The sequence below is a fragment of the Babylonia areolata genome, chromosome 29 (genome assembly GCF_041734735.1).
Source record: "Babylonia areolata isolate BAREFJ2019XMU chromosome 29, ASM4173473v1, whole genome shotgun sequence".
NCBI lineage: Eukaryota > Metazoa > Mollusca > Gastropoda > Neogastropoda > Buccinidae > Babylonia > Babylonia areolata.
The window spans coordinates 24,227,397-24,241,108 of NC_134904.1; the positions used below are offsets into that span (position 1 = coordinate 24,227,397).

The window sequence follows — 13,712 nt, forward strand, 5'->3', positions numbered from 1 at the left end:
AATCCGTCTGGGAAAATCCACCATCCTGGCAGTCAAGGAAGCCAAATTTTTAGGGGTCGTTTTTGATCAGAAGCTGAACTTCCTCAGCCATATCAAACAGCTGAAAATATCTTGCCAAAAAGCCATGAACATCATTCGAGTTGTGGCACACACGGACTGGGGTGCTGATAAGAGAACTCTCTTGCACCTCTACAGAGCTCTGGTCCGGTCCAAACTGGATTACGGAAGTGTAGTATACGGCTCGGCCAGACCGTCCTACCTGAAACTGTTGGACCCTATACACCACCAAGGGCTCCGTCTCAGCTTAGGTGCTTTCCGCACCACCCCTGTGCACAGCCTGTACGCAGAGGCGGGGGAACCGCCTCTCTCCAAGCGCAGACTGAAGCTGACCCTAAACTATTACTTGAAATTGTTTTCTGAACCTACAAACCCTGCGTATGACGCTGTATTCAACAACCCTTTCGGTAAGAAATTTAAAGACAACCCAAACTGCATCCCTCCTCTTGGACTCCGCACTCAGCCACACTTAGAAAATGCCGATCTGGATGTTGGTGGCATCTCAGATTTCTCCAAGTTCCCCAACAGTTAGAACACCTGAGGTCCGATTCGATCTGGCCTCGTACCGTAAAGACTCCACCAGTTCTCTGGCCGACAGAACTTACTTTTCAGAACTCTGCCACAAATTTCCCACTTTTCAAAGAATCTTCACTGACGGTTCCAAGTTTGAGGACGGAGTCGCTGCATCTGCATTCTGTCCCGCCTTTCCTGACCGGCCCTCAACGGAACACATCCTGTCTGACAGCTCGGTGTACACTGCGGAACTGACCGCACTGGTTCTGGCGGTAAAAATGGTTCTCTTCGAAACAAAAGAGATTCATGATCTTTTCCGACTCCTTGTCAGCCCTGGAGGCGATCGCCTGCAGGAATATCACTCATCCCAAACTGCTGGAATTTTATGAAGCTTTTACTCTCGCAATGAAGAAAGGATACGAGGTTGTGTTGGCCTGGGTTCCCGGACATGTTGGCATTCGTGGTAACGAAAGGGCGGACCTGCTGGCCAGGAACGCTGTAAAGAAAGAATTATCCAGATCCTTTGTACCATACACAGACATGAAGCGGAAGGTGAACACTTACGTTAAGGATCTTTGGCAAGAGGAGTGGAACACCCAGACGGACAACAAGCTCTTCCAGATCCGTCCGGACCTAAAAGAGACCCTCCCTTTGGGGGTGAAGAACAGAAAGGAGGAGTCTGTGCTGTGCAGACTGCGCACGGGGCACACTTTTTTTTACTCATTCTTACTTGTTGAAGGGGGAAGAGGCCCCTCAATGCATTCCCTGTGATGAGCCTCTCACCGTGAAACACATGCTCCTTGACTGTTGGGATCTGCATGACGTTAGACGCAGACATTACATGGCGGATTCTTTGAAGACTTTGTTTCGTGATGTCCCTCCGTGGGCGCTGATGGACTTCTTAAAAGAAGTGAACATTTTTAACCAGATTTGAAGGTTTTAAACTATGGAAGTTTTTTTTTTTTTAACTTTGGAGTGGAAAGTTTGAAGTGGTGACTCGTTTTAATTGGTTGTTTTTTTATCCTTGTAGTAGTTATTGACGCGGCAATAGCCTTGAGATGGCCTTAGTGGTCGGCGAGGCTCTAAGCACCATAATTTCATTTCAAGTCTCAGATGCCAAGAACGCCCTGGTTCAACGCGGAATGTCGGGAGGCCCGTAAGTCTCGGAAGAGAGCGCAGCGACGCGTCTTTCGTAGACCGGAGACCGATAGTGTTCGAACCCATCAACAGCTGAGGGCGAAAGCCAGGTATGTTTTTAAAAAGAGCCAGAGAAAGTCATGGAGAGATTTTTGCTCTTCCTTAACCTCCAACACACCCAAGAAGAAAGTGTGGAGGATTTTAAAAAAAATTAAGGGTAAAAACGTCTGCCCAACTTTTCATCACCTTAAACTTTCAGACGGTATGGTCACAGAGAAGAAAGCAGTTGCCAATTTGCTTGCCTCCACAATCGAACAGAACTCGAGATCTGCCAACAAATCTGCTTGGTTTCTCAAAACCAAAAACCTGACCGAAAAAAACACCCTGTAACTTCTCTTCCGACAACACAGAGAGTTACAACCTTCCTTTCACTATGAATGAACTTAAATCTGCCATTCAGACCTGTATGGATTCCTCTCCAGGAATGGACGAGATCCATTATAAACTCTTAAAACATCTTCCCGAAACCTGTCTGGACACCCTGCTCAAAGTTTACAACCACATCTGGCTCACAGGCTTTTTTCCACCCTCCTGGCGGAAAGCCCTCATAAAGACCCCTGGAACCCCTCCAACTACCGCTCAATAGCACTGACCAGCTGCATCTGCAAACTGATGGAGAAGATGGTCAACGGTAGACTGATGTGGAAACTAGAGACCGACGGCCTTCTGGCGAAAGAACAGTGCGGTTTCCACAAGCATCGCTTTACCGTTGACCATCTGGTTCGTCTGGAAACCACTGTAAGAAATGCCTTTGTAAATAAACAGCATGCGGTGGCCACATTTTTTTACTTAGAGAAAGCTTACGATACCACCTGGAAATTTGGAATACTCTCGGACCTGCACAAGCTCGGCTTCCGAGGACACCTGCCCCAGTTCCACAACTTTTTGCAAGACAGACAATTCCAGGTGAGGGTCGGCACCACTCTGTCCGACATTCACGAGCAGGAGCTGGGTGTCCCACAAGGGAGCATTCTGTCACCTGCTCTCTTCAGCATCAAAATTAATGACATCGTTCAATCCGTTCAGAAGGGATTGGACAGCTCACTGTTCGTGGACTATTTCGCCTTGTATGCAACTGGCAGCACATATGCGAGCATCCAGCGACGGCTTCAGCTCTGCGTCAACAAAATCCAGTGTTGGGCAGAGGAGAATGGCTTCACCTTTTCGTCCTCCAAAACTGAATGTATTCATTTTCATAACTTTCGCCAGTTCTATCCGGACCCTGAAATCCATCTGGGAAAATCCACCATCCCGGCAGTCAAGGAAGCCAAATTTTTAGGGGTCGTTTTTGATCAGAAGCTGAACTTCCTCAGCCATATCAAACAACTGAAAATATCTTGCCAAAAAGCCATGAACATCATCCGAGTTGTGGCACACACGGACTGGGGTGCTGATAAAAGAACTCTCTTGCACCTCTACAGAGCTCTGGTCCGGTCCAAACTGGATTACGGAAGTGTAGTATACCCCTCGGCCAGACCGTCTTACCTGAAACTGTTGGACCCTATACATCACCAAGGGCTCCGTCTCAGCTTAGGTGCTTTCCGCACCACCCCTGTGCACAGCCTGTACGCAGAGGCGGGGGAACCGCCTCTCTCCAACCGCAGATTGAAGCTGACCCTAAACTATTATTTGAAATTGTTAATGCTTACGATGCTGTATTCAACAACCCTTTCGATAAGAAATTTAAAGACAACCCAAACTGCATCCCTCCTCTTGGACTCCGCATTCAGCCGCACTTAGAAAATGCCGATCTGGATGTCGGTGGCATCTCAGATTTCTCCAAGTTCCCCGACAGCCCTCCGTGGACCTTTAGAACACCTGAGGTCCGATTCAATCTGGCCTCATACCGTAAAGACTCCACCAGTTCTCTGGCCGACAGAACTTACTTTTCGGAACTCTGCCACAAATTTCCCACTTTTCAAAGAATCTTCACTGATGGTTCCAAGTCAGAGGACGGAGTCGCTGCATCTGCATTCTGTCCCGCCTTTCCCGACCGGCCCTCAACGGAACACATCCTGTCTGACAGCTCGGTGTACACTGCGGAACTGACCGCACTGGTTCTGGCGGTAAAAATGGTTCTCTCTTCGAAACAAAAGAGATTCATGATCTTTTCCGACTCCTTGTCAGCCCTGGAGGCGATCGCCTGCAGGAATATCACTCATCCCAAACTGCTGGAATTTTATGAAGATTTTACTCTCGCAACGAAGAAAGGATACGAGGTTGTGTTGGCCTGGGTTCCCGGACATGTTGGCATTCGTGGTAACGAAAGGGCGGACCTGCTGGCCAGAACGCTGTAAAGAAAGAAATATCCAGATCCTTTGTACCATACACAGACATGAAGCGGAAGGTGAACACTTATGTTAAGGATCTTTGGCAAGAGGAGTGGAACACCCAGACGGACAACAAGCTCTTCCAGATCCGTCCAGACCTAAAAGAGACCCTCCCTTCGGGGGTGAAGAAGAGAAAGGAGGAGTCTGTGCTGTGCAGACTGCGTGTGGGGCACACTTTTTTTTTTACTCATTCTTACTTGTTGAAGGGGGAAGAGGCCCCTCGATGTATTCCCTGTGATGAACCTCTCACCGTGAAACACGTGCTCCTTGACTGATGGGATCTGCATGACGTTCGACACAGACATTACACGGCGGTTTCTTTGAAGACTTTGTTTCGTGATGTCCCTCCGTGGGCGCTGATGGACTTCTTAAAAGAAGTGAACATTTTTAACCAGATTTGAAGGTTTTAAACTATGGAAGTTTTTTTAAACTTTGGAGTGGAAAGTTTGAAGTGGTGACTCGTTTTAATTGTTTGTGTTTTTACCCTTGTAGTAGTTATTAATGCGGCAATAGCCTTGAGATGGCCTTAGTGGTTGGTGAGGCTCAAAGCACCATAATTTCATTTCATTTACTCACTGAAAACTGATGTCTGATTGGAAAGATGGACTGAAGAAAGTGTCATGTTGCTGCCAGTTTCATCATTGTCGCTGTCATTAGCTTCAAGTTCAAACAAATCATCAAACAAGATCGATCCATCTTTCATTGTTATCAATACACAATCACCTGCACAGCTTGCAAAGTTGTGTAATTATGCTAACTGGGACCTGGGACCACTGTCTTCACTTGACAAAGTGTCTGACGCCTTTTTTGCGTGTGAGGCAAACCCTGTTTCCATGCATGCTCCAAATGGTCCAGTTAGCAAATCTTTATTGAGAAGAAAGGGGCCTTCCACCTGACATGTGCATATTTATAATCTAGACACATTAACTACTCATTCAGAGACTGTGTTCATTGTACCAAACTGTGATGAAGGAAAAATCAGAATAGATTGAGGACATTCAGTGAACGTCTTACAGGCCATATGATAACACTTTGATAAGGATGTCAGGTGGTGTCTTAAAGGCACTGAGCATGTTAATTAATCTCAAACAAAAAGTTGCATTGAAACTCTGATTTTAACTTATCGTCGCAGAAAAATTATATATATATAAATTTATAAGAGGCAGTTTTTGTTTCAGTTTCACGGATTTGTCAGTGTGGACTGATCCACACGCACATGTACGTGTGTGCGCACGTGTGTATATGTGTGTGTATATAATATATATATATATATGTGTGTGTGTGTGTGCTACACATCTGCAGATGAAATAAAAGGCTGAAGCAGTATGATATATACACAGTCCTGTGTTTGAATCAACAACATATGTGATTGTCATAAAATGACTTTTTGAGAATCAGTTGTTATGTTTGTGTGTCAAATATGACTGACCATGCTGCAGATCTGAAGAAACCGCGGAAACGAGGTCGGCGACCCAAGTCTGCAACAGCAAGGAAAGGCTCCACCTCTGCAGGAGCCAAGGTAGCAGGGCAGGAAACAAAGGACAAAAGTTCCTCTGGGACAGAGGCTTCCAGCACAAAAACGTCAGTGATGTATCCCCTACTCTTAACATGTCTCTCGTTTGTTGTGCCCTTTTCTTACAGGGCTAGAAATTCCTATAATAGTTTTTAGTTGCCATGACTTCTGGAGACATAGGTATTAAAAAAAAAAGTACCTGCAATGCTGAAGTAGCAGAACTCGAAGCAAAGCAGGGATGGAAAACAACAAAAAACCTATAATGAGAGAGAAGCAAAAGGGAGAGGAAGAATTCAGCCTGTGGTTCATAATTGTCAGAGTATTTGTATTATGAATTGTTACCATCCTAAGCTGATGTTTTTCTTCATCTGTTCTTTCAAACACACTTGTTGAGACTCTCACTTGGTTTCATCTTGTTTGGGGGAAATGTGCAAAAAGCTATGAAGTGCCACTGACAGCAATAACGACCTGCCACCCAGTGTATGAAGTTTACAATAAAAGATCCATTGTCTTAAAGCATGAACCATTTTATGATTTATTGTGGTTCGTCCGTCAGGATCGACGAGGACCATCTAGTCATCCTGGGGGTGGGTGGGTTGGGATCTGTGGGTGCGCAGATATCAGGTCAGGCCAATCCGCGCCCGGAAGGTTCTGACGCAGTGTGGACAGGGGATGGTGGCGGCTGTCGGGGACTTGCTGGCACTGCTTTTCCTGGCCTGTCTGCGTTGCTCTGCTGCAGCGATTCTGTTGGCCTCACAGGATTTGGCGCCTTTGTGGACAGCTGAACGCCACTTTAGTCTGTCCATTGCATTCAGCTCCCATGTGTCGTGGCTGATGCTGAAGGCCTTCAGAGAAGCTTTCAGAGTGTCTTTGAAGCGCTTCTTTTGGCCTCCATGGGAGCGCTTGCCATGTTGGAGTTCGCCGTACAGCAGTTTCTTGGGGAGCCGGTGGTCTGGCATGCGAACTCAGGCTGCCCAGCACAGCTGGGCCTGCATCAAGATGGTGTAGATGCTGGGCAAGTTTGCACGAGTGAGCACCTCTGTGTCTGGGATCTTCTCTTGCCACTTTATGCCGAGAAGTTTTCTGAGGCTGGTGGTGTGGAAGTGGTTCAGCTTTTTGGCGTGGCATTTGTAGACCGTCCATGATTCACATGCCCGTTGATGAAGATGTTTGGTTCAACGTAAGGCTTTCCTGGAGCTGGCTGGTGCATCACCTCAGTCTTCTTTGTGCTGATTGTGAGGCCGAAGTTGTCACAGGCAGCAGAGAACTTGTCGACACTGTGTTGCATGTCAGCTTCGGAGGCAGCGTTGAGAGCACAGTCATCAGCAAACAGGAAGTCGTTGACGGTGTCTGTCCTCACCTTGGTTTTTGCTTGAAGCCTCCTGAGGTTAAAGAGTGAGCTATCTGTGTGGTACCTGATGCCAATGCCTACGTCAGCGTCTCTGAAGGCATCTGTCAGCATGGCTGAAAACATGAGACTGAACTTGGTGGGGGCAAGAACACACCCTTGCTTGACTCCATTGGAGACAGGGAATGGTTCTGAAGTCTCTCCATTGTCTGGACTCGGGCCAGCATCCCATCGTGTACTTGCTGTATGATGGTGATGAACTTTCTGGGACATCCATACTTCGCCATGATTCTCCAAAGGCCATCTCTGCTAACAGTATTGAAGGCCTTGGTCAGATCGACATAGGTGGAGTAAAGGTCGGCGTTCTGTTCCTGACACTTCTCATGGAGCTGCCTGGCAGCAAACACCATGTCAATAGTCCCACGTTCTTTCCGGAAGCCACACTGGCTCAAGGTGCGCTATGAGACGGTTGAGCAGCACTCTGGCCAGAGTCTTGCCTGCGACGGACAGCAGGGATATTCCACGATGGTTGTCACAGGCCTGACGATTTCCTTTGCGCTTGTACAGGTGTATGATGGAAGCGTCTTTGAAGTCCTGTGGAACTGCCTGATGCTGCCAGATGAGCTGGAACAGCTGATGAAGCTTCTCAGTCAGCGCCATACCACCTTCTTTGTAGACCTCGGCTGGAATGGAGTCTGCGCCAGGGGCTTTGCCATTGGATAGCAGACGGATAGCTTTCTGGGTCTCCTCCAAAGTTGGAATGGCATCCAACGACTCACTGACTGGCACCTGGGGGAGTTGGTCGATGGCTTCATCATTGATGGTGGAGGGGCGGTTCAGTATACTGTCAGAGTGTTCAGCCCATCTCTCAAGGATCCCGTCCTTGTCAGTGATCAGGGTAGAACCATCAGCACTGAGGAGTGGAGCAGATCCAGAGGTGGTGGGACCATAGACTTCTTTCAGGCCGTTATAGAAGTTCTTCATGTCGTGATGATTTATTATATACTTAAGGTTGACGAAATTCCAAATTGTTGCATGGAAGAATTCATGACATTATCTGACATGTTAAAAAAAAGAGAGAAAATGTCACAAACTTCATAATCATACGGTTAACCCCTAGGCTGCCTATATGACAAGATAACTCATCATCGCAAGCATGTATGCTTCGCTGCGACAATGACGAGATAACTCGTCATCGAAATATTCTGACATTTCCCTGGTTTGCATTCAGTTCGTTGACAAAAATGCTGGTCGCTTTAGCTTGGGGAATCTGTCTAGATTCTATTCATAGCTAGAAACACTATCTACGTCATGAGGCAGTCCTTTATTTCAACGTTTGGTTGGGTCATTGTTGCAGTGTTTTGCCTGGCTTCTTTACTCGCTTGCTCAACAAAATGTTGGACTGACGCTGTCCTCAAGACATGCGATTGTGGTGAACTAAATCAAGATTGCTTTCTGTAGCTGATGCTCAGAAAGAATTGAAGCGTAAATTCAAAGAAGACAGTAATGAACATTTATAGGACAATTTGATAGAAAATAAAGGGAGCAGTCAAGAGAGTGGCCAAGATACGACTATCAGTGAGTGATGCCGGCTGTACAGCTATAGCAGATGACAGGAAACTGAATTATTAGCAGGACACAGTGTGAGCGATTTTCTTGGCACTCAGCTAATACAGTCTGATGAGCACTGGATAAAGTGATCATGTGAGAGGGGTGAAGAGGAGGGGGTTAGAGACTGAGGGGGTGTGGCCTCACATCCATATTATCACTTGGAGAAGTCACAATATATTGTGTATCTATCTCTTTAAAAACAAAAAAAAATTGTGGTTATAGTATGGTTTTGTGTATGCAGATATCCATTTGTCCAGAAAATACTATATTTTAGTGTAAATTACCTAATGTTTGTAATGAATAAGTTGAAAATGTGACAAAAAACAAAACACTTATTTGAAAACAACAGCATGTCACTAAAAATATATAAAATGGGAAAACATTATGTGTTTTGTATTCTTTATTCATTTACCTTTCAGAAAATATATACTTTTATGGGTCTTTTTCCAATAACAAAGAGCACAGAATTTTTTGAAAATTTATATCCGTTTTTTGTGAAAAAACCCTGGCAGACAGATTTCACTTAAATTTTATTTTCCTGGCAGTGAAAGGGTTAATATAGCTGTAAACCTTCACATAATGTTTTGCACATCACTCACAAAACAGCAGCAGCAGCAGCAAGTCTGTCATGTCTATAAAGACTGAAAAATTGCCAGTCATGTGTTTAGAAATAGTTTACTATGGTTAGAGTAATAGAAGGCAGAGTTTTACAGGATAAACATGACACTATTGACAGACAGTGACCAACCCTGCATTCATCCCCACAGGTCTCTAAAGACGCATGCATGCACGCATTCTCTCCCTCTTTCTGTCACTCACTGTTATGATCAGAGCCAGTGATAGGAGTGTCTGTGACTGTTAATCAGGAAAGGCTGTGACAATGGCGAGAACCCCCAGAAGCCCATCACAGCTTTTTTCCCAGTGCGCCGCAGTGACAGGCGAGGAATGTCCAGTGCCGAAGTCAAGGTCAGTGAGATGTTCGAGACTGAAACCAAGCTTGAATGTGAAGCTGATAGGCATGAGAGACTTCACACAGTTGGGGAAATTGAACACCCGATAAGAGACAGATGTACTGCTGCAGAATTAGCTTCATTTTGAGATGAAGTGCCAGCAATAAGATATTGTATGAGAAATGGGTAGTAAGGACAGTGATCATGGTTCATATGCCTGTCATAAAACTTTTTGAAAGGAAGACAAAATCTGGCGATGAAATTTTGTAGCTTTCCTTATTTGATTTTTTATCAGTAGTTTGTGGAAAGTAATTAAATGTTATTTGAGTGGTTACAAGGCTGGATTTTTGCACCCCTGTAGTTACGTAATTTAGATTTGAGAGTTGGTTTTGAACATAACTCTTTGAATATACGCTTGCTTTTTTGTAAAGCAATATGTGAATGTTTTACAGAAAGCAGAGAGATGGAGATTGTTGAGAAAATCAAGGCTGGATGTGAAGACGGTTTACAGGTATGTTGTATACACAGATATTACTTGCAAATTGTATTGAAATGTATGTTGCTCACCAGCTGCTTTGGCAGGGTGGTTAGTGCAGTGGACTGCTGCCAGAGAAATAGAGTAGATCAACCCCATCAGAAGCAAAAGTCATGTGATTTTTTGGCCTCTGGCCAACTCCGGTCCAGAGTTGAGTGTGCTGTGGGGTCATGGGAAAACTAGGGTTAGGTGCTCCAAACTGACGTCAAAAGCCGGAAAATCGGTGACCGTGACTGAATTATGAAGTTTTTTATTTGCCAGTATCTTATATAATATGAACTAGAATGAAATAAAAACAACTGTGGAATAAAGTTTGACTTTCTGTTGTTTGATCAGTTTTAGTGATAAGGACAGGCATCATGTCTTGACTATATATATATATTATATATATATATATATATATGGTCCGTACATAGAACGTTTCCGCGGATGTAACCGCTAAGGAAAACCTGTGCCTGTCTTGTTCTCAAGGCCTGACTAAGCGCGTTGGGTTACGCTGCTGGTCAGACATCTGCTTGGCAGATGTGGTGTAGCGTATATGGATTTGTCCGAACGCAGTGACGCCTCCTTGAGCTACTGAAACTGAAACTGATCAGTTTGTTAATTTTCATCTGTCCGGAGTCGCGATCGCATAACATCATGTCGTCTCCTTCATGTCGTCTGCATCATACCAGCTTGAAATATTGCTCTGCTGTTTTTCGTGAGTGGTCAGTTCCCAGAATATTATCCAATGAGATGAAAGAAGACAAAATTAGCCTCGTTTTGACACCTATTTGCCTGTGGTCGCGCTATTTTACTATGTGTAAAGATCAAGTGAAATGTTTGAAGATGATTTTAAACCTCTTCGGTTCAACGTATAAAGCGTGCAGCCAGTCAGTTTGTAGATCGATCCTTTAGCAACAAAATTGCTACAGTTATAAGCCTCAGTTTTAATCTGACGTGAAGTGAAAACCGTTAGAGTTGAGTCGGTGGCGCCGCGACTTCGACTAGTGCTGGAGTAAAATGGCTGACGCTGACGCTGCACAATGCAGTTTTGGCGAGTGAAAGTGTTGACATTTTCACGACTTCAGACTCATTATCAGTGTCATCGATTCCGCATGTTGGTAAGTATATTCATTAATGGTTATTTCTTTAATATATTTTTTAATTACACATACTTAAATATATTTTTTAATTACACATACTTAACCGTGACCCAACTAGTGCAGACTCCAGCAGGGGTCTGACATTCCTGCCTGTGCAAACTACTATCCGCCTATGCGGAGAAAATGAAACTACGGCCGATAACCTCCCGGAAGTAGGTAACCTCCCCTTTGTCCCACTGGCTAGCGCCCTCTTTTGACGGCAATATGCCATCACCAGCGCAGCGAGCAGGGAGAACAGGAAGCGGGGAGGACGGGAGGGTCTTAAATTTGGGTCACGGTAAGTATGTTATTTAAACGTAATTTTAGATAGAAAATTTCCTTTTAATTACACATACTTAACCGTGACCCAACTAGTGCAGAATAGCACGACAAGGTGGAGGGCTCGCCTGTTCTACTGTCTGTGTGCTGTGATGGCCTGTTGTGCAACTACCACAGAAGCGATGCCTCTTAAGCCATCATCCCGTAGGCTTGCGACGGTCTCTCTGGTAGAAGTCGATGAGCCATCATCCCTAAAGCGACAGATGTCCCTCAAGTAGAATTCGACGAAAGTAGAGTGTACTGTGCCACCTAAGGATATTGGTGCAGGCAAAGAAGACAGAAGTCCGCAGCCGTATTGTGGGGGAGGTCTGTGGACCACAGCTGTGCTGATAAACGTAGGGCAGGAGAAAATCGGGTTGGTGGGTTGAATCCACACTTTACTGAGAGCCCTTCGAATCAAAGGAAGGGAAGGAAACACGTACCCTTATAGGGTTGTCTCATTTGAGCGCGGTTGAGCGTCAATGCAAGGAGGTGCACATGTGGTTTGATCTGATGATTCCACATCGGATGTGGGCCGATAGTGGAAGTGATTTTTGGTTTTGAGGGAAACTGTGGCACGAGACAGAGGTAGGTTGCCATGTTGGGCTTGCCTTAGGCATGACAGCCAGATCTGTAGAGCTCCTCCATGCGAGCTGACAGGCAATGGGTGCTCCCCCCACCACTTTTTTTGTCATTGCCAAAAAATGACAGCACTGGTATGTTGCCTATGCACAGAATGGCAGACATTTGGCAACAAAAGACTTGATGTTTCAAATGCCAGAAATTTGGACACGTGCGGGACCGATGCAAGGAGGAAGAGGAGTGTGGCACCTGTTCAAAGGCAGCGCACCAGCCATTATGACTCCTGTCCTGTGCTCTCCATACGGCTAAGTTTTTTTTCGTATTTTCTGTCTGTCTGTCGATTCTCTGGCGTTCTTTTTTTTGTCAAATTTTGTCTCGAACCAGGTCACATAATTATATAGTTCGATTGGGATATCGGGCTAAAATTAAGGCGCGATCGAAATCAATTCACGGACACTCTGGGGCCCTCTATTTCTGGCCCTCTCAACAACGCCAACCCAACGCCTCCCCCACTTCCTTTGCTTCCTCCGGTCGACTCCAGACCTCCACCACCCCTCCTGCACCCTCTCCGGCGACTTCTAGGGGTACGTTACCCCATACTCAGGTCAGTGGTGCCATTGAAGCTTTCCTTTTCAATTCGCGAACGAAGTCGACGCGATCCGCGTTTCTTGGCCCTGCCAGTCGGTAGGACACTCGAGTCGATCTCCTCTATCACTTTTCCCATGTCAAGAATGGAATGTGCCATAACCCCTTTAATTACACATACTGGGAATGTGCCATAACCCCTTTGGAGAATAACACCATACACTGGCTTTGGATCCGCACGCTATGTGCGATGTGTCCGTGGTAGCGGCCGTGGACATTGGCTCACGGCCCCCCCCCCTGCGGCATGCCTCTTCTGTCTCGGATCCTGTGGCGACCGAGGCGCTTAGGGATGCCCTCCCCAGGGGTAGGGAGGAAGGTGGACCACTAGGGGACACGCTGGCCCATGCGTGTGCACCCTCCCCTTGTCAGATTTTCCGATCCAAGGGAGACAACTCCTGCTTCGGCACCCTTGCCGGTGAGCGCCGCAGTTACTTCCCTTTACCGGCACGGCTCCTCACCAACAGTGCAGGTGCGTGCTCGGTCCCTTCAAGCTTTGCGGTGATGACCCCATTTGCCACACCGCGGTTGCTGCTGTTTCCCATCCACTATGGCGTCTCAGCAAGCTGCTCAACCAAACAACCAGCAACCCATTGGGAACTTGCTGCGGCAATTATGCACTGGTGCCACACCTAGCGCCTGCTCCACCCCTTGCGCACAGAGCAGATGCATGCACAGCCCATTGAACTTCGGCAGTGCCAGTTTTTTTCTGCCCCACTGCATATCTCCACTGTTACCCAGACTAATATCGGCAATTCCACGTCGGAGTGCCTCTTGATAACTCGATTCTGCCACTCGGCAGTGCTCGGGCCAATCTTGTCTGGTTACGGCGCCATCATGCCACATGTCCCCCTCCCCGGGGTCCGATGGGGGGGACTGATTTGGGTCGGGTGGCCCCCGGCCCTAAGGGACATTATTTTACGGGGTTTTAAAAGGTGGGATGAAACCAACCCAATTTTTCGCACGCAGCTGCCCCTTCCCCCCTCTACAGG

At 46.4% G+C, this 13,712-nt stretch overlaps 1 protein-coding gene across 1 annotated transcript in view; it reads left to right on the top strand.

Moving 5' to 3' along the window:
• LOC143274620 (N-lysine methyltransferase KMT5A-like) overlaps positions 1–13,712 on the top strand; it is a 57,169-nt gene that overhangs the window by 13,895 nt on the left and 29,562 nt on the right. The window contains exons 3-5 of the mRNA XM_076578490.1: positions 5,537–5,678; positions 9,436–9,539; positions 9,972–10,030. Of these exons, the coding sequence (XP_076434605.1) occupies positions 5,537–5,678; positions 9,436–9,539; positions 9,972–10,030 (305 nt within the window). The remainder of the gene's footprint in view (positions 1–5,536; positions 5,679–9,435; positions 9,540–9,971; positions 10,031–13,712) is intronic.